The sequence below is a fragment of the Berghia stephanieae genome, chromosome 4 (assembly GCF_034508935.2).
Source record: "Berghia stephanieae isolate SIO BIC M18660-M18661 chromosome 4, UCSD_Bste_1.3, whole genome shotgun sequence".
Taxonomy (NCBI): Eukaryota; Metazoa; Mollusca; class Gastropoda; order Nudibranchia; family Aeolidiidae; genus Berghia; species Berghia stephanieae.
In genome coordinates, this window is record NC_088363.1 from 49,751,782 (window position 1) to 49,777,454 (window position 25,673).

The 25,673-nt window shown below is 34.9% G+C and overlaps 1 protein-coding gene across 1 annotated transcript in view; it reads right to left on the reverse strand.

The window, feature by feature from the left end:
* The window catches only part of LOC144970752 (uncharacterized), a 45,569-nt gene extending 20,136 nt beyond the window's left edge, over positions 1-25,433 (reverse strand). Inside the window, exons 1-2 of the mRNA XM_078910742.1 lie at positions 25,151-25,433; positions 15,131-15,412 (exon numbers count right to left, since the gene is read on the reverse strand). Of these exons, the coding sequence (XP_078766868.1) occupies positions 15,131-15,298 (168 nt within the window). The 5' untranslated portion in view covers positions 15,299-15,412; positions 25,151-25,433. The remainder of the gene's footprint in view (positions 1-15,130; positions 15,413-25,150) is intronic.
* Between the last annotated feature and the right edge of the window lie 240 nt (positions 25,434-25,673).

The following is a 25,673-nucleotide window of genomic DNA, read 5'->3' on the forward strand; positions in this document are numbered from 1 at the left end:
GGATCAAGGAAAAGTTCTAATGTCTTCATATAAATTTCTTTCATTGTGTCACAATTCCTTCCCACATAACATCGTACTGACATGGCGAATCACAAGTTATTCAACACTCAAGACAATAATATACGATTTTTGACCGATGTTAAAAATTATATGTGGTCCGGGGTTTATCCCGGTTTCTATAGTGTGAAACGGACAATAGCAATTTCTTTCTACTCTTTGGGTAGGACGCTAGTCTATCGCAAAGTACTTTCCGCCAGATCTATCAGAACCAGCTACCCAATCTCTGCTGGGTGGACAGGGGGTCAGAAAAAAATCTCCTCTGCACCCGAGAACGATTTCGGTCCCTTTGCTTGTGAAACGAGTGCGCTACAAACTGAGCTAACGGGATCCCCAAGAATTATATCGACGACCCGAAAGCCTAAAGACCTAGCCATTCTACGACGACTTTCTATATAAGTTACCTATTTCGGTTCTCATTACCATCGTAGGAAAGTCGAACACACTCGTTACGATGTAACCAACAATTGTCTCATTCTAATTATTATTTGTGTTCATTATAATATTTTTTTTTGTTACAGCTATAAAAACTTGCGAAGCATTTGTACGTACAGAATACACTTGTTGGTTTTCTGCTTGAGTAAGAAATATCTATATTTGTTTTGGGTGTGATGTTTCGTGGAAGGTTCTGAAAATGGCCGATGAGGAGAGATTAAAAAGGGTGTCCAGATAACTCAGTTGGTAGAGCATTCGCTTCGTACGCAAAGGGACCAAGATCGATCCTGTGGCCAACAGCAACGCTTAACATTTAGGAGGGGACTTGACGCCTGTTAGGCGATAATACAATTTTGTTTTCGGACAGAGACGACGCTGTTAATGGCCAGGTTCTCATTTTACACCTGAGTACGATGAGAGAAAGTAAGTAAAGAGCCTTTTCCAAGGAATCAACTATGCGCCGAGCGAGAGTCGAACCCAGGACCATCCGATGCGAAAGCGAGTGTCATACCACAAACCACATAGCCGCACGATGGAGTAATATTATAATATATATTTTCCTTTAAATGGTCAAATAGGAATCATATACCCTTTTAACTATCTCCTTACCCATGATTTTCAGTATTTTCCCAAAATGACAGGCTTACCCAGCAGAAAAAAAAATGATTTTTAAAACTCAAACAAGTTCTCTATAAAACAACTTAATGTTCTTATTAATCAAACAAAGATCAATCTTAAAAGTTTGTGATGTACCATATAGATCTGAAACAGAAAAAAATGTATATTGTGTCGTAACAAATGTGACGATTTTGCTGCATTGGTAAGGAGAGGGTTAAGCCGAACTCCTCTCTGATTATTATGCTTTTATTGTACAGATAATTTCACGGTGTCACATCGAGGCCGCAGGTCTTAAAGCCCTGGTGATTTATAATTATTAAACTATGTTCCGCTGTGATTGATAATGATTAGACGATGTTGCATTAAGGGGAAGCCTGTAAATAATGGCCCTGTTGTTGAAGTCCATAGGATTTTAAAATGAATATTGTACAACCAAGGCACGTGCAGAATCAATACTTTGGAGGAAAGGTGAATGAACAATCTCTGCGTCAACGGTCTCAAGGTTGTCCAGAAGATGGAAGAGAATGGAGGTAATAATGATACTAAAATAAAAATTCGAAAAACGAAGTGGAGGTAGGTAGATACGAAATTTTGCTAAAAAGATAGTAAAAAGGAGGAGGAGGAAGAGGAGGAGGAGCGGAGCGACGGAGGGAGGGAGGAGGAAGAAGACGAGGAGGAGGAGGAGGAGGGAGGAGGATGAAAAGGAGGGGGTGAAGGGGTGAAGCCACTTAAGAAGAAGAAGAAGAAGAAGAAGAAGAAGAAGAAGAAGAAGAAGAAGAAGAAGAAGAAGAAGAAGAAGATGAAGAAGAAGACTGGAAGTAGGAGGAGTGGTTGGATGTTGAGGATAAAAAAAAGAAGAGGATGAAGGAAAAAAGTCCCAGGTTTGAGAGTTTTTGACAAGATGAGTGTCAATTGAACCCATCAATATTTGAATGGCTAGTTTTCTGACCAAATCGTTTTCTTTCATGTTTTTTCCCCGTGTTTAGCAGACGTGACATCTTTTGCCACCCTATATACCCCTAATCTGATGGCAAACCCGTGCTAAAAAGGCTTAATGTTTTACACAAAGATCAACATCAATATTTAAAAGAAAGTCTGAATGTTCTTTAAAATTAAAAGAAATGATTTCTATCACTTTTTTCACTCCTCTCTCTCTACTCTCTCTGTCTCCTCCTCTCTCTCTACGAATCTCTATCCTCTCTCTCTCCTCTCTCACCTCCTCACCGCACACACACTCACTCTCTCTTACTTTACCACATTCTGTCTACCTCTTCCTATCTTCCTCTCTATCATTTTTTCTTGCTCTCTCTCTCTCTCTCTCTCTCTCTCTCTCTCTCTCTCTTTGTGTTTATGAGTGTGTGTGTGTGTGCGTGTGCGTGCGTGTGTGTGTGTGTGTGTGTGTTTTGTCTCTATCTATCTATTTATGGTTGAGGGGAATTGGCTGGAATCACGTAGAGTGCTCGTAGAAGGAAGTAACCAAATACGGTGAGGATAATACATATCTATCTATCTATCTATCTATCTATCTATCTATCTATCTATCTATCTCTCTATCTATCCATCTATCTATCTATCTATCTATCTAGCTATCTATCTATCTATCTATCTATCTATCTATCTATCTATCTATCTATCGATCTATCTATCTATCGATCTATCTATCTATCTATCTTTCTATCTATCTATTTTCTATCTATCTATCTATCTATCTATCTATATCTCTATCTATCCATATATTTATCTATCTACCTATCTATCTTTCTATCTATCTATCTATCTATCTATCTATCTATCTATCTATCTATCTATCTATCTATCTATCTATCTATCCATCTATCTATCTATCTATCTATCTATCTATCTATCTATCTATCTATCTATCTATCTATCTATATATCTATCTATCTATCCATTTATCTATCCATACATCAATCTATCTATCTATCTATCTATCTATCTATCTATCTATCTATCTATCTATCTATCTATCTATCTATCTATCTATCTATCTATCCAATATCTGTTCATCCATCACTATTCGTTCATTCCTCCTCTATATTAAAAAAAAAGTTATATCACAGAGCATATAACTTCTAGATTTTTTGTTTTTTGTTCTAGTGATACTTTTTAACACGACCGCTCGAGGGGAAGGGCACGGTCACACCCTCTGCCCCTATACCCCCCCCCCCCATCTCTTCACCATATTACTCCTTACACCCATCGCCACCAATCATTACAGTGGACGCAAGGAGACAAATCCTAATAGAGTAGCCCTCACGTGATTGATGGCTTCAAATTAGACTTTTACAATGTCCCACAACGACTACGCGACATGAAACAGCCTACAACTGAAATTATAAGAAGAGAGTGAGGTCGATTTTCGAGTGCTGAAAAACGAATTTTGAGCATGGTATAAATTCTGGATAATATGTGATCTCTCTATCTACCCCCCCCCCCCCCCATTAAAAAAATGGTGTTGGAATGATGTCCTGTTAGAAAAGAAACAATGTGTACACCCCGACGTGCATTTTTTGCAGGTCTGATTGCCCAATTCATTATGGGCTCATTAGTGTAATGGAAATCTCAAAGAATGACGCAAAATATTGTCCATTACGCAATGTTAAATTAGGCCCATAACCACGTTCGGATGTCGGACCTGCATATATGTATATGAGAGAGATACTGAGAGAAAGAGAGAGAGAGAGAGAGAGAGAGAGAGAGAGAGAGAGAGAGAGAGAGAGAGAGAGAGAACCCCAAAACAAATAAACTAACATTTGATTGGTAGGTATGTTATTCTCCTTAACAATATCATCAGCTTATCACGCATTCTTCTTAAGTATCTCATGTTTTTACTAATCGTCCACTTTCTTCACAGGAGGGAAAGTATGTGTTTCTTTTTTATTGTTCGTTCATCAGGCAAGACCATTTTATGCTACCGTAACTTTAGGATACTGGACAGGTTTACAACTAATTTATTGCAAATCTTAACATACATTTAATCAGCTCGCGAAGTCTAAGGTTTGATAGTTTTTGCCAAGATGAGTGTCATTTAAATCGACCGATATTTGAAGGACGAGTTTTCTACCCCAAATCTTTAAATACGAGTTGTTGTTTTTCTAGCGTATGGCAATATATTGATTAGATATTGACAACTCAAAACAAAACGGGTGTATCATTGGTTGCCCTAACCTGGGGTCAATATTCAATAGTAAACAATAGTAAACCTAGCAGTATAAAATCTCATAACAATCTTTCTCGCCCTCATTTTTCTTTGCTTTTACTCAATTTTTTCAGTGACTCACATCCAATTTCTGAAGTGCTCACATCCTGAACTAACTAAGTTTGCCTGGAGCCCCAACCGATAACAAAGTGTTAAAATGCTAAGTTGATTTCGTCAAAGCAGGGAGCAAGAAACGCTAAGGAGATCAACTTGCCCAAGGCGAATAATTCAAAGTTGAACGATGAACACGTTTGTAAAATAGAAGGTTGCTTAAAATATAGTTTTTGCTCAAATCATTTTTACGAAGGTCTATCCTTTACAACGTATTAAAAAAATTCAAACTGTCGATTAAAGTTTATTTTCTTATGATTTTTATTTCGGGGGCGGGGGGGGGGGGGGGGGGGGGTATAACACTAACAGATACTCGTTTCTTATCACCTATGTACTTAAAAGGAATTGCATTTATTTCTCTTTAACTTTTATAAATCTGGTAATAATAAAAGAAATTTGACCAAATCTATGAAACCAGCAAGTAAAATAATATTAGATACCTTCACTTTGACACTCGGTAAATATAATATACAAATGGGATCAATGGGATCATGACGATTAACCAGTTAAATGCCGGACTCTGGAAAAACATGTATTTAAAAATTTGGCCATAAAAATCTGAATAAACCAATATTTTGGTCTTCAAATATCGATCGATATAAATTACCCTCATCTTGGCAAACAAAATCTTAATCATGGAACTGTGTAAAGTCTCACCTTTCAGAGATTTTGCCAAGACAATGGTCATTTCAATCGATCGATATTTGAAGGGCGAGTTTTCTGGCCAAAATATTGGTTTATTCATAGTAGGCCTACGGCAGAATATCACGTTTACATAATGTACTTTTTGGTGCCCAAAACGAGTAGTAGTAGTAGTAGTAGTAGTAGTAGTAGTAGTAGTAGTAGTAGTAGTGGTAGTAGTAGTAGTAGTAGTAGTAGTAGTAGTAGTAGTAGTAGTAGTAGTAGTAGTAGTAGTAGTAGTAGTAGTAGTAGTAGTAGTAATATAGTAGGAGTATTATTATTATTATTATTATTATTATTATTATTATTATTATTATTATTATTATTAGTAGTAGTAGTAGTAGTAGTAGTTGTAGTAGTAGTAGTAGTAGTAGTAGTAGTAGTAGTAGTAGTAGTAGTAGTAGTAGTAGTAGTAGTAGTAGTAGTAGTTTTGTAAGTATAATGGTATGTAATCGATGTATTATGTAAGGGAGTCTAAGATATTGCTTAGTTCATAGTAGTAGTACAGAAGTGGTTTAGTAATGTAGTATATTAGTGTGTAATATAGAGTATATGTAGTAGTAGTAGTAGTAGTAGTAGTAGTAGTAGTAGTAGTAGTAGTAGTAGTAGTAGTAGTAGTAGTAGTAGTAGTAGTAGTAGTAGTAGTAGTAGTAGTAGTAGTAGTAGTAGTAGTATAGTAGTAGTAGTAATAGTATTATAGTATTATTATATTATTATTATTATTATTATTATTATTATTATTATTATTATTATAGTATTAGTTGATTATATTATTAGTATTATATTATTATATATATGTAGTAGTAGTAGTAGTAGTAGTAGTAGTAGTAGTAGTAGTAGTAGTATAGTAGTAGTAGTAGTAGTAGTATTAGTAGTAGTAGTAGTAGTAGTTAGATAGTAGTAGGGAGTAAGTATTAGTAGTAATGGTAGTAGTAGTAGTAGTGTAGCAGTAGTAGAGTAGTAGTAGTAGTAGTAGTAGTAGTGTGTAGTAGTTAGTAGTAGTAGTAGTAGTAGTAGTATGTAGTAGTAGTAGTAGTAGTTAGTAGTAGTAGTAGTAGTAGTAGTAGTAGTAGTAGTAGTAGTATGTAGTAGTATATGTAGTAGTATAATAGTATTATAGTAGTAGTATAGTATAGTATGTATTAGTATATATAGTTATAAGTAGTAGTAGTAGTAGTAGTAGTAGTAGTAGTAGTAGTAGTAGTAGTAGTAGTAGTAGTAGTAGTAGAGTAGCTGTAAATTAAGTAATGTAAATATCAGTTAGACAGTAGTATATAGTTTGTGATACAATCAGACAAATATTACAAGGTCATGTACTAGTAAAGGGCCTGACAAGGAGTGTACTAGTTTAGATATAGACATAGGGTCAGTAGTACTGGCGGGTAATGTTGTGTAGTGTGAGTGGGCATGAGAAGTTTTATAAATGTATCGTGATGCCAGTGTTCCTTTTATTTTATATATGAGAGAGATTAAAAAACAGAAATAAAATATCATAAAATGTAAGTAGATACAATAATCCACCTTTAAAGGTCAGTACAAAAGGAATCCTTTGACATAATATTATGATTTAGCACATAACAATCATATATTGGAAATATTAGATGAGTGGATATAAACATAGGTATGACCATTTGAATTTGCAATTATGGTTTCCGAATATGGATTTTAGATACGGCAGTTGCCTTTTCCGTTTTTTCTGCAGTGACGATCCAAATTCACAGATATCCCCAAAAAACGGTTCCCATAGGAGCAAAATGATCACTTCACACAAAACATGGTGGTATATTTTTACCGAGCTTCAATAATAATGTCTTCTACGTGGCGAGTTGCCGAGTGGTAAAGGCATTGCACTGAGACCCGGGGGGTCTTTGCTTGGAGTTGGGCTTCAGTCAGTTTTATTTTCCTTTCCTTCATAAATTATTTAACTCCAATTTACTCACTTTGGACAACAAGGGTGATTCGTGTTTACATCAACGGTTTGTTTTCTATCTTCATGGAATGCAGAGACGACGCTTCTAACCATGTCGCACGGAAGGGCATAATACACACACACACACACACACACACACACACACGCACACACACAATATATATATATATATATATATATATATATATATATATATATATATTATGCGTTTAGGTCAAATACTAACAACATCCGCCAGCCGGATATAACGTACTAAGACACGAACCTATGTGCAACGTCTATAGTCTGACTGATATAATTTAGTGAGATATAATCAGCTGAGTGACGTCGATTTCGTTCCTTTTATATAATATATATTATTATATAGATAGTTCGAAGATGACGTTACTCGTGTCTTTGTTATTGTTTTTTGCCATCCGCGTTTATGAGTAATGCTCACTGAACTATATTAACCCGACTGTAAACGTTCATGGATACACACAGTTTTGTGTGTTGGTCCGTTATACTTCTTAGCCAAGCGCATACTGTCTATAAATCGAACAACTCAGATTGAGCTTTGTTGTCGGCGTGAACAACCCCACAAATAAAAAATAAATTTAATGATACTTCAGCACAAAATGTTCCATAGACGATACGTATTTGTGTAGCAAAATGAAGAAAGATAACCGATATTTGGAGTGAGAGAATTTGAGGAAGGAGCCCTTTCCAAGGACTCAACTATGCGCCGATCGGGGCTCGAGCCCAGGAAATTCAGATCCATCCAAAAGCGGGTGTCATACCAAAAGACACCATAGCCGCACTCTTTAAAAATATATGATTGGGAGTCAAAAGTGTTCCGTACTTCCTAATACATTTTTTTTGCCAATGAGCACAGAATCTAAAATGATATGACTATGTTTTTTTACAGATTGATACAAACGTAACTTGAAACCCTTTTTATATCAAAGTCTGTCCTATCAGTCTTTGACTTAAATAATTATTATTTACAAAGACTACTAGGGCACGCTGGTCTGTCATTTGACATTGGGAATTGTCATCTGGCTACCCTGTTGCCAGATTAATTTGCGCGTACCTGTAAGGTTTATTGCCGAACCGGTTTTGATCGTTGATAGCTCCAAAGAAAAATTGTCTGGATCTATGTTCATTTCCAGGGGTTCCAATAGCTCAGTTGGAAGAGCACTCGCTTCACACTCAAAGGTTGATCCCGGGTACAGTCGAGACTTTTTCTGCCCCCCCCCCGCAGTCCACCCAGCAGTGAATGGGCAGCTGAGTCTAGATAGATTTGGCGGAATGTACTTTGCGGTAGACTGGCGTCCTATCCAATGGATTGCAAGCAATTGCTATTTTCCTTTACCTGCTATATAAACCCGGATAAACTCCAGCTCCATTGGCTCAATGGTTCTGAAGGACTCATTTTTTAATGTTAATTTCCACAATACAGTAGTTTATTAGAATTAAAATAGACGACTGCGGGTTCGTAAAAAAGCCTTTATTTATCCGCAAATATCTCGGGTTCTCCTCAATTGCAACATCAAATAAAATCATCAATGAATGGATGTTTTGATATCGCCATTACATCTAATTACAGTAATATGACCCGTAGCTTGAACCGGGTATTATATTATTAATGTCGGGGTGAACCAAACCCGGAACCGTGAATTCCAAGTTAAAATGACCAGAAAGTTTTTCCAAAATCTCAAATTTTGAAGTTAAAAAGCAAAACAAGAAAGAACATTGAACCTAGATTGTAAGGTTCACCAGGTGCATTAATACGAATATTTGAGGTGTGACGTATAAATTAGCAACGTGAATTGTGCTTATTGTCATCCATTTGATAACAAGTCGCACTTTTAAATAAATAACTAAGTAAATCAATAAATAGAAAAATAAATAAATAAATAAATATATAAATGAATAATAAATATATAGATATTCATTAAAAATATTTCCATGGATTAACCATGCTAAGTGAGTTTCACAATGTTTCATTTATTTACTAGCCAGACCATATGGAACCATAGTTCCAGTTCATACAGTGCAAGCTGCCTGTTGAATATTCTTTTGGTATTTACCATGCTATATCCGTCACTGCCTATAGTCAGGTACTGAATCAAGAAGATAAAAGTAAACTGACAAAGTGACGACAAACGTTGATGTCTCTCATTCCTGAGGTTTATAAAAAGAGAAAAGAAAAAAAGGTACTCGATTACATCTGTGTCGAGTGGGGTAATGAGTGTTAATTGCCTCAACCAAGAACACAACATTGGGACCAAATTTCCTTCTTGTATTGTATGTGTCGCCTGTTAGTCGTCAGCTTTGCATTATTTTAAAAACAATATTCTTTTCTAATTGCTGGTAGGCATCTGTCTACATTACAATATAATGAGAAGTTATTGTGTTTAAAATGTCTTACCCAGAGACACAATGCCGATTGACACTTAAAACACAGTTTTTGTAAATGAAAATATTTATTTGGATTTAAGTTTAATAAATCAAACAACAACAAAAAACAACACCAAAACAAAACAAAACAAAGCAATACAAATAAAGAAAGAAAGAAACAAAAATTGATATTGGGTTGTTTATCAGACGATAGCCGGACACCGTATCCAATGTTGTACATTGTCCTTGTTAATAATACGTGTGTGATATTCCACCAATAGAATACTATCGAAGTGCACATACATGCAGGTCTGAAATCTGAACTCACTTAAGGGCCTAGTTTAACATTGTTGGAATCGACAATATTTTGCCTCATTTTTATTTTTGAGATTTCCATCACAACAATGAGCCCATAAGGACGTGGGTTATCAGACCTGCAAGTTAGTGCACGTCGAATACTATAAACCATATTATTGCCCTTCACCTTCACGTTTATAATCGTTGTATTCAAATCGATTAAAAATAAAAATAGAACTGCCATTTCTTTTCTTTCATAATCAACAATGGTTTATTTGTGAAAGCATTTGCGTGTCGGCGATTTTATACAACTTTTGAAGTTTAAAAGGACCTGTCACAAAATAGCATTGAAAGTGTCTGTGACACCCATGTTGACGGAAGTAAAGTTATAAACCCGAGCATTGTTGACGTAACAAATAACATTCAACAAATTAGAATATTTCGATGATCGTGTTTATGCCTTTCTGAATTTCATTTAAAACTCGGGTTTCCCCGCACCACAACATAGCTAATGTGAAATTTAAGCTAGAAAAGGATATCTTTTTTCGCTCATCTTATGTTTACATTCTCAAATTCTTAAACCTTAAATCACGCTTACAGATTCATGTGGATATTAACCTTTATAAAGCAACGATAGAAATCCTCACTACTAAAAGCCACTCCATTAATACGTCCAGAGTTTGTTTATGACATCTCCAACTCTGCCGTGATTATTTGTCAATCTTTCGTCTTAACGCTGCATGACTCTATTTATTTTCCAACTCATTGTGTCAAAAACACACACGAAAGCCCGATCATATTTTAAAAGCCATTCAATAGATCACAGAAATTTGGTCAGAACTTACTCGAACGTAAAGTATTGGCATGACAGAAACTTGTTAATCTGTAAATAACTTCCGGTTTGATGCTGCGAGTTGTCCACAGTACACGCTATTCTGGGATCTTCATCCGATGGTGTTTAAGGGATGCCTGGGTGCACCACGCGATGGGCTACGGTTGGCCAAATAAAGTGATGACGCGTTGGGGAAATTAGGGAGTTGAGAAAATTTGAAACGTTGGAACATGGAAAAGATAATTTATTGCTGGTTTGGAATTGGGGTAATGTTACCACGTGATGAGAGGGAAGAGATTGACCTGGCGGACTGGATCGATGACCCATCAGGGAAATCATACAAATTAATTACTGACCCCGCATTCTTGTCAAGTCCACCATTGAGACAATGTTTTTGCTAACCGATTCAGTCGCCTCTGATATGTGGACCGAGGAATAATCACAACGATCAATATTAATAAGGCGTTAAAGTCAATCGGCGTCAGCAGGCAGCGGCAGATACGAAATCTTATCACTCTCTTTCTCCCGTGCGGCTATGGGGTCTTGTGGTATGACGCCCGCCTTCGGATCGAAGGGTCCTTGGTTCGAGTCTCGCTCTGAGAGTCACATGGACGTGAGATTGGAAAAGGCTCTTTACTCACATTCTCTCGCCGTACTCAGATGTAAAATGAGTACCTAGCTGGCCGTTAACAGTGTTGTCTCTGTCTAAAATAAAATCGAATATCTCCTAACAGGCATTATGTCTCATCCTACATGTTTAGTGTTGCTGTTCAATAAAACGCTGCTTTTGACGGTAGCACCTGATGGTTCGTCTTCACTGCACTGATATACGAATAGAAGTCAATGTCGCGATCTGTAGGAGAAGTGGTGAGTAAGGCTAGCACCAATACAAGTAAAGTACTTTTCTCCAGACTAAAACAATAAAAAATAATAATATCCAAGAACAATATTGAGATTTAATTAATGAAGTTACCGTTGTTTGACCCTCTGCATGTGTTTTAAATCGTCTGCTGGTGGATTATTTCTCAATAATTATTCTAAATCAAACTATAAACTTTTCGTGTAGGCGCGATTGATCTGGCGGAAAATACGGTGATTCTTTTATTTAAACATCTATCATCAATAGACAAAAGAAAAATTCGAATGCCATCTTGTGATCTAAATCTATTGAACGCATGCACTGAAAACGTTACGCAAGCCAATATTTAATGTTACCAGTAACAGTATGCTGGATCAACATTTGTTTAAACTTATCAGTTCTCTGTTGGCAAAAAGAATCAACAAACAGAACAGTGACATCAATCGCATTTTATCCATTGTTTTAATTAGAATCACAGAGATCAAGAGTTTAATACGGCTTGTTTTCTCTTCCTTTGAGTTTGGAAATTGGTTCTAGTCGAATTAGCTTTGAAGATCACCCAACATTTATTGATTTACCCTTTGGAAATAAACCGTCGTCAGTAGAAAAAAAAATCAATCAACACACAGGCGCATATTCACACACGAACATAAAAACGGACACAAAAGGCAAATAATACCAAAAAAAAATTGAGAAAAAGAACTTCACAGGTATTTAGATTGTTTTTTTTTCCGTTTCATGTGCTCAGAAAAGCATTCCGACATTTAAATGCTTCATTCATTATTCTCCAGTTTTATTTGCTCAATTTGGAATTCGGTTGCAGCTTCTAACAAATTGTTACCATTACTCTTTCATTTCACCACGGATGTGACCTAACTTCCGTATACACCATCAAGGGTCGAGGGTTTTTAAGATTGCAAACCAGTCCTTTTGACCCTTAAGGTACATCGAGCCAAAGTTTATCCCGATCTCTGAGGCGTAAAGCCGACATTAAGAATTGATTGATACGTTATCAATAGGATTTTAACTGAAAACGATACACATGACCTAACAAACCCAACTACTTTAACATCACTGGCGAAAAGAGGGATCGAAAAATAAATATAGACTCAAATCAGGATCAAATTTGATCTTTTTCTTTAAATGCAAGTGCTCTATCAGTTGAACTCTCCAAAACTCTCCCCTTTTTTTTCACGTATGGAAGGAACGAAGATCTGTGTTATTGGTTTTAGAAAGTCATTTTAATGATAAGTTCTCGCTACTTTTTTTTCCAATCAGACTATACACGTTTAAGGTTACACAATGTTTTGTGGGTTGGTAGGTTATAACTGACTTGCGGATGTTGGGAGTATTTTACCTAAGGCATAATATCAAAACAGAATGATTGAGATTTCATTTGAAATCAAAGGAATTGCCTTTTGCACTTATTTCACATTAAATGAAGGAGAGAAATCTTTACATTGATAGAGATATATTATTCTATACGATGCAAGTTAAATCCCAAGGACAAGTCTGTACGCACATTATTCAGTTTTTTTAAAAATTACAGAGGATTGAGAAAATTTGATGTTTTCTTTTTTTTTAAAGAGGACTGGTACCTATAGAAAACACTATACCGTCATTCTCTGAAAACTAAAACAACATATTTCTTTAAAAATTGGCCAGAAAAATCGTCCTTCAAATATAGATCGATTAAAATGACCCTCATCTTGGCAAAACTCTCAAACCTGGGACTTTTGAATCATAAATATGTGGGTTTTTAAAAAGTTGATTATGGCAGTACAGCGGTAGGTGTAATTACAAAAATCTGATGTATCTATTAATAGACTGAAAGTGCTAAATTTTCCACACTAGCATGCCAATTTAATACCGTTTTTTGGAGATACTGGTCCCAAATATAGATGCCCACATGGAATAAATTAATGGCAAAAAAGTATTATGATGCAATTAGAATGAGACAGGCCTCGGTAACCTGTACAAAATTGATAGCACGTCAGGGAAATCCAACCAATTAGATGAGAGAAAGAACCAACAGCAAGGACATTTTATAGATAATGATTGACAATACTCGCTAATGCGCTTTCATGCAATGAGGTCAGGGGTCAAAGGCAACGTTGACGAAATGGTATCGTATTTCAATGTGCATTATGAGAGGTCAGGGGTTTATTTGAACATCTTTCAGCATGATGATTGGATTTTCCACATTATGTAAAATTATTGCATAACTGAAGCTTCTATAAGCACGTATCATTAACGGTTAAATGTTTTTTTTTAAAGATAAAAATCATATACAACCCTCAACTCACTCACTCACATCTGCACACGGAAATAAGGACAAAGATATGTGTGTGTGTGTGTGTGTGTGTGTGTGTGTGTGATATATATATATATATATATATATATATATATATATTTAGATAGATAGATGGATATATATAAATATGTATGTATATGTATACATATATATATATATATATATATATATATATATATATATATATATATATATAAATAAATAGAGAGAGAGAGAGAGAGAGAAAGAAAGAAAGAGAGAGAGAGAGAGAGAGAGAGAGAGAGAGAGAGAGAGAGAGAGAGAGAGAGAATGTGTGTATGTGTGTGTGAGAGAGAGAGAGAGAGAGAGAGAGAGAGAGAGAGAGAGAGAGAGAGCAGAGAAGAGAAGCGAGAGAGACAGAGAGAGAGAGAGAGAGAGAGAGAGAGAGAGAGAGAGAGAGAGAGAGAGAGAGAGATTGCTGTGGAATGTAACCTAATATACATTCCATTGAAATCCCTCTGTGGGCATATCGGGAAAATAATATGTTTGGATAATCGTCAAATTCTACAATTTTCAGGTAGAAGATGATTTTCTGATGCATTCTCAAGGCGTGTTTTCGGGCTTGTATTATTTTTGTATTCCAGTTAGCGTTTTGAGAGGTCAGGGTTTTATTTAGAAATGAATCTGGCACTGTATCAAATATCATTTTCCACGACAGGTCAGTTTTGACGACACAAAAATATGTCAGTGTCTTATACAAGCTGTGTCAACCATATTACTGCTTCTACAAACAAAATTGGATACGAACTGATTAAGTCGACTTCAAATACGTTCTTCATTATATTATTTTTAAAGAACGATCCAGCTGTGAAATAATATAGATTTTTGTTACATTGTTCTATAATCATTAGTATTTGTTTTCTTAGTCTCTTTAGCGCATACGGATTGGTTTAAATAGGAAACAAACGATTCCATGAGCAATCTATCAATGCGCCTATGTTGACATTACCTATAAGTTCCCGCTATGCGGGATATACCTAAATGCTTAAAAAGTATATATTCAAAGTTAAAACTTTTTCAGATCGAAATATGTGTAACTTCCAAGCCTTTTTAAATTGAAAGGGAAAACAATCACCCGTTTGCTTAAATGATTATTTATACAATCTGTCAGGGCATAATGACCGGTCATTTGATGTTGGAAATCGACATCTGGCCGCCTTGTTGCCAGATTCATTTGCGCTCACCTACAGACTTTATTACCGGACCGATTTTGATCGTTGATGTCTCAACAGATAAGTCTCGATCTATGTCAAATTCCATAATACAGTGTTGTAATAATTAAAATAGATTAGTATCTTTTCTCGATAGCCTTCGTTTTCTCATAAATATTGCGTGTTATCCAAAAGTTAAGATAAACTAATATATTGCTTGATTACCTGTGACTGGGGTCCGTTAGCGGCTGCCATTTGTACTTTTTCCATCAATGACTGTGGGTAGAGTGAAGACGAGGAGGAAGAAGAGGAGGCTGCAGGGGATGCTGAGATCGTTGATGGAGCCAGAATAACGCACAGGGACAAAGTGATGGCAAGGGTAGCGGTAAGCATTTTGTTGTTTGGTTGTGGGAGGTGTTAAGTTTAGAACCGTGCTTTTTGAAGTGTGTACGTAGTTGGTTACTTATCAAGCTGGGTTTAGATTGGAGCAGAATCGTTGTCTCTGATCTGGGGATTAAAATAACATTTAAAAATCTGTTGAAGCAGTTACTGTTAGGTGTTGTGAACTTTAACTCTCTCCTTACCAACTTTAGGAAAATCGTCACATTCGTTACGATACAACCAACATTTGTCTTATTCAAATTTCTCTTGCAGAGCATAAAATAGAAAGAAAATCAGCAGTGTGTTGTAGAGCATGTTTTTCTAAAGAAATTATTTATCGCAAGAACTTACTGCAATTGTGTTTGAGTGATAAAAAATACATTTTTTGTGTGAGTCGGGTGTGATGTTTTGGGGAAAATCCTGAAAATGGCTGGTAAGGAGAAAGTTAAAAAGTATTGAAGAAAAATGCAGAATAAAAGATCTAACAGGGAACCCTTTTTAGTTCATCTCAATTCTAAATAAAAAAGAAACCTAAAAAAATCTAAAAAATAATGAAGACTAATATATACTATTTTCAACCATTTCACCTATCTGCCAACGCACTCTGATTCTAGAGCCGCAATATATTTGATAATCAAGCTGTTGTATTTTAGCTAGGCTTGGACAAGAGTCGACTTCAAAATCTCGAGTCATAAAAATCGACTCTCATTCATGAAAAAAGTACTATTATGTCCCTTGGGGTTTGGAGAAAAACCGATTTCACAATATTACAGCAAACGAGGCATCTTTATTATCCTTTGTAATAAAAGGTAGTCGTTTAGTGCTGTTTTTTCAAAAGCGCATTCAGTTTTACTGTGATACTAAGCTACTAGAATCTGTAGACTGTAAAAAGTAAAAAATAAAACTGAACGTAACAGCTTCAAACGTTCCCTGTTAGTATTTTGTACTGCATTTTTCTTCAATAGTTTGTTGGTATTTTGTTCTTTTTTTTTTGGGAGCTGTTATATTCATTTCCGTGTATTGCTTTTTATCCACTTTTACAGGAAATTTTTTTTTGATGCTCAATGATATCCTGATGATTCATCGTTAATTTGTGTAAAAAAATCATTAGAGGACTATAACAAAAAGATACTTATACTCATGCATTTGAAAATTCAAACAATGTCGGTGAGCGGCTATGGGAATTCGTTCGAAATTAAATTTCAAGTTTCAAATAACAATGTGAAATTGAATGTAAGCTTCAATTTAAATACGAAAACATATACAATGGACGTTTCTGGTTTCTCCTTTATCAACAAAACAGAATGAATGAAACACTACAGACGAATGAGATAATGTGGTAGTGGCATTGTTAAGAAGAATAAACAAAACATATGGCATGCCGGGGCGATCGAGATGGAACATAAATTTAAAGTAAAACTAACTCGAAATAAATAGAAATTAAAATCTGAATTATTTAGAAGAGCTTATTTCGACAATTAATGTGATTTATATGTTTTAATTTAGGGTATCTGGTATCATAATGTGCATGTAAAGAGTTTGCATATGCGTATGCGGATAAGTTCCGTATGTGGATTTGAGTGTACGGGAGTATGTGTGTTAGTGTGTATGATAGTTTATATAGTCTGAGTGTTTGTTAAGCTCCATAGACCACTTGTCAGTAGATTAATGGGCTCTATATAAATATATTATATTATTATTAAATATGAAAAAAAATTATTCATTTTTTTATCTTAAAAAAAAAACGTTTCCTTTCTCAAAATTTCCACAAATATATTATTTAATCCTAGTCTTCTATTTTTAGTCGTAAATTCAGTTTTCGACATTGGCAATTACTCCCACATGACATCGTTCTTAGGCAGGGTGTCATATTCTAAACCTCCCCCCCCCCCCACCAAGATCGTGCTATGAATGGGAACATTTTCATCTCAATGAACGGATGAACACCAAAAAAAGCAAATAGACTAACAACAAAAAAAATACCAAAAACAGAAAACATATTGAAAAACAAAAAACAAAAAAAAAAAAGCCCTAAAAACCCAAAGAAAACAAAGAAAAAATCAAAAACAATCACAAAACAAAACAAAAAACGAATAAGCAGTCAAACTTAACAAACAAAAACGAAAAAAAACACACACAGAAAAACATAATAAAAACACCACCCCCCCCCCCCCCCCCCCCCAAAAAAATAAATAAATAAAAAAATAAAATAAAATCCGAATACAACATTATGTTCGAATATTCACGGGGGCAATATTGTAGAAGGCAATCACGTTTATTGTTTTGGCAATATAATGGTTAAAGGAAAACATCCATCATTATGTCTTGTGAATTTTTGAGAAATTATTTTTAACATCACGATTTCGTTTATTTATATTCTTATAATGGTTTTCTTTTGTTTGAATTACTCTCTAAATTGTTTGAGTGGGATTACATTAGGCGCATTAAGGGGCGGTTTGGGTCTAATTCTTAGGAAAATCCTTCAAAAAAGTTATTTTGAGATTTTGGTGGAAAACTATATTTTATTATCTCAGAAATAATATTATTGAAGTCCAACTTCTCAAAATAAACTATAAAGACACGCAAAACATAGTCAAAAAGGGTACGGGTAGTAAGATAAGGGTGAAAAACAGAAAGCTATTTTGCTATTTTCTATGTCATTTTTTTCATTGTGTCATACTGTGTCAGACATTTCTCAGAATCTATTCAAAGAAATTGTCCGAAAATGCTCATAGTTATCTCAGAGGTAATGTATTATGTCACCATAGAGAGATTGTCTTGATACGGTATGTGTATTTTGAATTATATTCCAATTTATAAATTTTTAACTTCAATTTTGTCATAACATATAACATTTTGATTCGAAACTTTGTATGTTCTAATAAAAATCCTATAAAGTTGTAAAATCTCTCTACGGTGACACAAAATGCAACAATGTGATAAGAGGGAAGAATATTGAGGTTTTTCCTTCATTAGTTTTTTGTGTAAAGTTTTCCACAAGATTGTGATATTTTTTATGCCAGACCCACAAATCATTGGTTGTCAAACCATGTCCCTCCCAAAAAAAGCGTCAGCCTTGAACATATTGAGAATTTTGAGAAATTACGTCACAAATGAAAAGGTCATTTTAAAAATCCTCGGAAATCATTTTATAATGAACAAAATGAAAGATTTAGTCAAATTAAATGCAATATTATTTCTATTTTTAAAATTGACCGAATAGTTGACAAATGATTAGAATTTTAAATATCCAAAAGGTCAAGGCTACTGCCAAGGTCGTCTCGAAAATGACCCAAAATGTGTCAAATTAATATGCGGAACTGCTTAACGCGGGTCTTAAACACAAAACTGCCGTGCCACAGTACAACGCCCTTAACCATTTGACCACCTGGCTTCTCACCTTGCTGTCAAAGAAATAGATTTATCTCACTCTAGAATATCATTTATTGCTGTATAAAATTTGGATAATTCCGTGAAGGCATTTACTATTCTACAAGGAACAAAAAAACAGACTAAACAATATAACGAATCTAATAAGCCATTTTTTTTCTTGAAGAATGATTTGCTATCAGGAATATATCACAATCATTTTTTTTTGGTTTCGATTTTTCAACTTTTAATATTTAGTTTACCAAAAATGAAACTTGTTAGAGCAATAGTATTTGTATAGTGCGATATCAACTAAACAGGGTCAGAGCATTTTACAATGGGTTACTCGGCAACAGCAACATTGATCTTGTAGAACGAGAGATAACGATATTACATTTTGCCCCAAAGAATCAACACTGTCATTGGCCAGGTACTCAGTTTACACTTGAGCATGATGAGAAAAATTGAGTAAAGAGCCTTTTCCAAGGACTCAACTATGTGCCGCATTGAGCAGGACTCGAACTTTGGACGTTTCCGGTTCGAAGCCGAGTGTTATACCACGAGGATACAGCCGCACATTTACATTTCTTCTGAACACAATTGCTATTCCAAACCCTGTATTCCGTAATATGTATGTTCCATTTTCTTAATTGTATAAATAAAGTTTGTTTGTTTTTAAGAGTTTTACGGCGCTTGCAACACATTTAGGTTATATCCGAGTAATAAAGGACACTCTTTTTGAATTCATGAGCCATTCTTAATTTATATAGGGTTAATGTAATACTCATAATATTTGCCATTTCGTTTTATTGGCCTGCCAGAGAGGCGTCAAGATTTCATCAGATTCATAGATCCTACAGGCGGATCATGTCTACGGTAAATAAGAGAAAGAAACCATGGAATAACAGAGGAGGATACAAGAGGAGGAGAGTGGGAGGAAAGTAAAGATGGGGGGAGAGGGGGGAAGAGAGGAGAGGGGAGATAAAGTGGGGGGGGGGGGTTGAGAGAGGTGGGGGGGGGGAGAAACTTTCTTTCCACAAATACTACGTTCAAACGATTTTCATTTTTTCTTTGACCCCAAAATAAATGACACACCTACACGTACAAGAACACAACACTTATTTTAAAATGGCCCTATACTTCAGTGAAAGAATGTGTAGGTACTATATTTGTTTAGTTGTATTTAATAAGTGTATACGTATAATGATGCACTACACCGATAAGTTATTTGAATCTGGTTTCTTAATTCGATGGTTCCCGTCAAATAATCGTTTTCCATTTTTACTCTGTAGAAATTATAGGTGTCGAATCAAAATAGGTCATCGATTATCTTTCTTAAGTCGCGAATCATTGTTATTAGCAGCTTTGTCTCATGTCAGTCAATTTAAAGGGTATTTTTTTTTACCAAGAAGGATCGTGATTGATGAAACTGTGATTGTATAGCATTGTATCGAATCAGCATGTTGAAATAGCATCCGATGTTTTATTATTAATTTTTGTTGTTGTTACTGTTTTCTTAACATTTATGTGTGTTTTGTTTTTAAGAACTGTAAATGAATCAATTATATCGATCATGATAAAAAGTTTTATCATTAGTTTAAGATACAAAAAAAAAGGAGAGAATAGCATATTCATATGGCAAAATAGCTCAACTCGTACTTATCTCATTTTCGAACAAAATAAAGCAATGATAAGCTTGTTCACATGGCGAATAGGTGATAAATTTGTTTTATAATTTCCATTATTATTATTATTATTATTATTATTATTATTATTATTATTATTATTATTATTATTATTATTATTATTATTATTATTATTATTATTATTATATTATTTATTATTATCATCATCATCAACATCATTATTATTATTATTATTATTATTATTATTATTATTATTATTATTATTATTATTATTATTGTTATTATTATTATTATCATATCATCATTATCATTATCATTATTATTTAGTGGCAGCGTGGCTCAGCGGTACAGCCTTTGCTTCGTATCCGAAAGGTACCGAGTTTGATACCTTGATTGGGTAATAAAGCAAGAAATAAAGGGTGGTAGTAAAAATAAAATGTCAAATGGGCAACATGGACAGGATGGGATCCTGGTCCATATTAAATCTACGTTCTTCATCTCCAAAGGGGAAATTGTCTCTTGGGTCTCTTCCAAAGGAAAACTGGAATAACCCATGCTGTGCATCAGCCGAGGTGCAGTTTCGCGTGGTGAGCTAGGACGAGATCGCGTACTCAAAGCCACCCTAGACAGCGAGGAATTGAACTCAGTGCCTATTCGGTCATAAGCAAAGACAATACCGCTGTGTCACACAATGCCCTGTAGATGGAATACTGTGCGAATAATTTAATGAAGCATTGAGACGTGTATTCAGACGTTCATATCTATTTTTATCTTCAAATATCCTTAGATAGCATCCACTTTGATCAAGCAGACCATCAATCAACGAAATCCCGCCTACTACTGTCATGTTAGAAGGCATAATGAAATTAAATAAAAGAAGATACGAGGGGAGAAAGTGGATGGAAAGCCAGGTACAGGAAGAAATATAGAAGGAAATCTGGTAATAAAATATCTAAGAGGTGGCATCAATTAAAATATACGTATTTTGCGAAAGCGCATCCTTATATAACAATACTTTCCGCCAGATCTGTCATTCTCAGCTATTCGATTCAGTCACAGCTTGGGGGATAGAATGAATAACAAAAAGTCCACTGAAATTATAAGTCAAATACTCAATGAATTGTGTCATTCTTGTGCGGCTATGTGGTCTTGTGATCTGACGCTCGCTTTTAGATTTCCTTGGAAAAGACTCTTTACTCACATTCTCTCACCGTACTCAGGTGTAAAACGAGTGCCTGGCCGTTAACAGCGTTGTCTCTGTCCGAAAAAAATAGTAATATCCCCTAACAGGCGTCATGTCATGTCCTTGACGTTAAGTGTTGCTGTTGGCCAGGAATCCCTTGTAAAGCGCTTTGGGCACGTTTAGTGGATATTTCGCTTTATAAAAGCTTATTAAAAAAAAAAAAAATTAAAAACCATGGTTTAAAAATCTTGGCAAAATAACATTTTGATCGAATTAAATGGCTATCATCTTGTCAAAGACAATCAAACCTTGGACTTCCTTGAAGACTTACATGAAGTTCCAAATTTGAGAGTTTTTGACAAAATTAGAGTCGTTGTAATCAATCGATATTTGGAGCAGGAGTTTTCTGGCTAAAAGATAAAAGAGACCGTGTTTTTCAGAGTCCGGCAGATTTATGATTGTTTTGGTTTGAAATAATTTTACAGTGATAGTTACACTTTGTAACAAAAGTCGTACCCAGAGACCTTCCCAGATTGAGATCCGTGGAGGACGCCCTGCCTATGCTCCGGATGGAGTTAAAAGTGTGAATACGTGTGCAAGTGTTACACTTTAACATCGCAAAAAAAAAAGCCAGATTTACGATAAAAAGCACCAAAGAAATAGTAAGATAAAGGGAACTGGTTCAAAAAGCAACAGAAGTAGATTCCAAAAGCAAACTATCAATGTGCTTAGCTTGAGATTACCTAAATGTCCCCTTCAGACAAAAGCACATGATCCACAAGACTCAGAGCAACAGAAACAAAATTTTAAAAATATAAATCCTAAAAATACATAACATAGAAATTATTTCCAATGAAAAAATACCATCCCTCAAAACTAATAATATTTTAGATTTGACTGTTTCCTTCCCAGTTGCTATGGACTTTGCCAGAGACGACGCTATTACCCATCAGGTACTCGTTTTACATATGAGTAAAGTGAGAATATGTGAGTACAGACATTTGGGGGGGGGTGGGTGGGGGGGGGGGGGATTCTACTTATCTCGCCAACATTGGGATGCGGACCGAAGGCATACATTATTCTTTGGCAAGTATCTCACCACAGGACCACAAAGCTGCTCAACCAGGTACGATAGTAAATGTAACCCACCATCTCAAAACGGTTTTATGTCGGGTTTGCCTTATGATAGACAATTGAATTATTAAGAAAAATATGAAATTTGGCCTAAGTCTCAATGCATTATCAAAGAACAAAAGTGTCATATTATATGACCTTAGTAACTTTAAAAGTACTTTTAGGCAGTTATAAGATGACATTTTTGTACGATTCGAAATTTGTTTTGATTTTAACGAACTTAAATAAATTGAATAAAATGACTGCATCAATAAAAAAAAGAGAAATGATAAAAACAATATTCAGGTATTTATTATCTGTTCTTGTTTCTGTTTGGTTTTCCGTCCTATAAATAAGAAAGGATAGTTTATCCTTTAACTTAATAGATCTGACTTCATATCATACCAAATTTGTATACTGTTTAATGAAAAACAAACTCCAAATGTAACAATATTCATTTATGATGAGAAAAATTGGGTATTTAGCGTGACTGAATAGCTCAGTAGGTTGTGCGACCGCTCGCTGACCTCTCTCTCTCTCTCTCTCTCTCTCTCTCTCTCTCTCTCTCTCTCTCTCTTCTCTCGCTCTCTCTCTCTCTCGGCGAGGCACTGACACCGTGACATTTTATTCTCTGTTTTTATCTGGCACTTCTTCATATCCTATTTTTCGCATCATTATTGATACAAGTGCTCGCTCCACAATTTTTATGAATCATATTCATTTATGTAACATTTTCAACGCGAGACTGATTTTAATAGAATAATGTCGCGCATTCATCGAATCCTATGACTTCTTGAAATCTTATACAAAAGAAATGGGAAAATAAATATTTAAGACAAAAAACCCAAAGTAAAACACAAACCTAATACTCTGTCACAAAAATATTTTTAAAAATCATGAAAGAAAACAAAAACAAAAGAGAAAGGAAACAAATTTAAAAAAAACGATTTTAGAAATCAACAAAAACATTAATACAAATCAAATAAAGCCAATAAAATTTTATTTAAAACAACAACAAAAAAAAAAACAAAAAACAAAAAAAAAACAAAACAAAACAAAAAAAGAACAACAAAAAAAAAGAAAAAAAAAGAAAACAAAAAAAAAAAACAAAAAAAAAAACAACAAAAAAAAAAAAAAAACAAACAAACAAACAAAACAGAAGGATAGCTGATCACAAATTTACAAAACTGTCACTGTTATAAAATATAATAATCGGAAAATTATAAACGGGTTGGAATCGCGGACCAAAAATTAAAACTATTTTGTTATATCTAGTCTAGTTTAGTTAGTAAATTGCTGAAAGCGTAATCACAATTTTTTTAATATCAACGACCGAGAAAAAAAAAGCAAGTCGTCTGTAATAATATTGCTGAATATGTGATTGGACATTCGTTGAGCTTATTTTCCCCATAAATCCAAGACCACAAATCAACCGTGTTTTTAAAGCTTTGACTCTTCCTGAGTTTGAGGAGAGACCCTGATTTGTTTCACTGGGCAAATCAGAAACATAATAGAGCAGTAAAGTTAGGTGCCCCAAACGTAAACAAAGGTCGAGAAGCACGTGGCAAACCACATGTTCCTGTCTTGACAGCTCACGTTCCAATGTAAATAATAGAAAAAAATAACCTTTAAAATTTGGCTGTTAGGTGGCAAAAGAAACACATATTCATAAATACTCGATCATGCATCAAATAATGTCTAGATATGGATATTTTATGGAACAAAAGGTAAAATTTTCTAAAATTTATCAAAAGTTACAGTCTATCTATTTTTAGACCAGAGCAAATTATTGCGCTGGTGTGAACAAAACGAGAATTATTCGGAGCCTGATTTTCATAATAATTTAGCCTTATATTATTATTTCTGCAACTGTTAGATTTTATGTAAACATATTTTCAATACTGAAAGTGTATTGCCTACAACTCAAACTACAAAATTGGGAGACCTATATTGTGCGTAAATTATTCCGGTCCCTAACGGAAATCACTAGCAACTTGTTATTGTTTACGTTTGGGGCACCTAACTTTACTGCTCTATAAGTGCATTAAAAAAAGTTGAGCTTTTATATAGCGCAATATCCACTAATGTGCTCAAAACGCTTTACAAGAGGTTCCTGAGCAATTGCAACATGTAACGCTTAGAACGAGACATGACGCCTGTTAGGCGATATTACATTTTTTTTTCCGACAGAGACAATGCTGTTAACGGCCAGGTACTCATTTTACACCTGATTACGATGAAAGTGTAAGTAAAGAGCCTTTTTCAAGGACTCAACTATGCGCCGAGCGAGGCCCGAACCCATAACCTTTCGATCCGAAAGCGAGTGGCATACCACCAGACCACATTTATTAATCATTGTATTGATATGTAATATCTTGGAATATTTCTGTTTCTGTTCCTTCGATTCGTGAGTCCAGGGAAAGTATTTTTGTCAACGGCAAAATAAATGATCATCGTTTTTGTTAAAGGGAACGTTGGAAAATACATCATTTAAAATGTAACAACAAAAAGAAAATAATTAACAATCACAAAAATATATGAACATTAACTCACCTTTAAAACTTTAAAGTTTAGAACTTGTTTCCAAAAGTAATCGCAAATGTCAAAATTCGTTAAGTTGTTGCAAAAGTTTGTTACAAAATTACTGTCAAAGTTCGTCGCGTCTTCTATTATAAAGAATAAAAATTGACTATTTGGCGATTTATGGTGGAGACTGAAAGAATGTATTGAGGAGCGAGTGAGATTTTATTTCAAGTCGCGATGAGTGATCCCTGCCCGCCTCTATCGACAATGTTTGTGTAACTTTGTGCTCATCCTAGATTCGGCAAGCGAAAACAACGAGGAAACAACGTGAGTTTTTTGACGACACCGACACTGAGTATGAGGTGTATTGCGATACTCGATTCCGCCACTAATCCGCCCAGCAACGTTCATTACAGTGTGAGAGGATTAAGTGGCTTCCATTATTTTCTCATTGTCATAGGTTTTTTTGCCCTTTTTTGAATATGTGTGTTTGTTTTGATTTATTACTGTTAAAACAGCTTTTGTATTATAAAAAGGGTCCTCCCTCTATGAG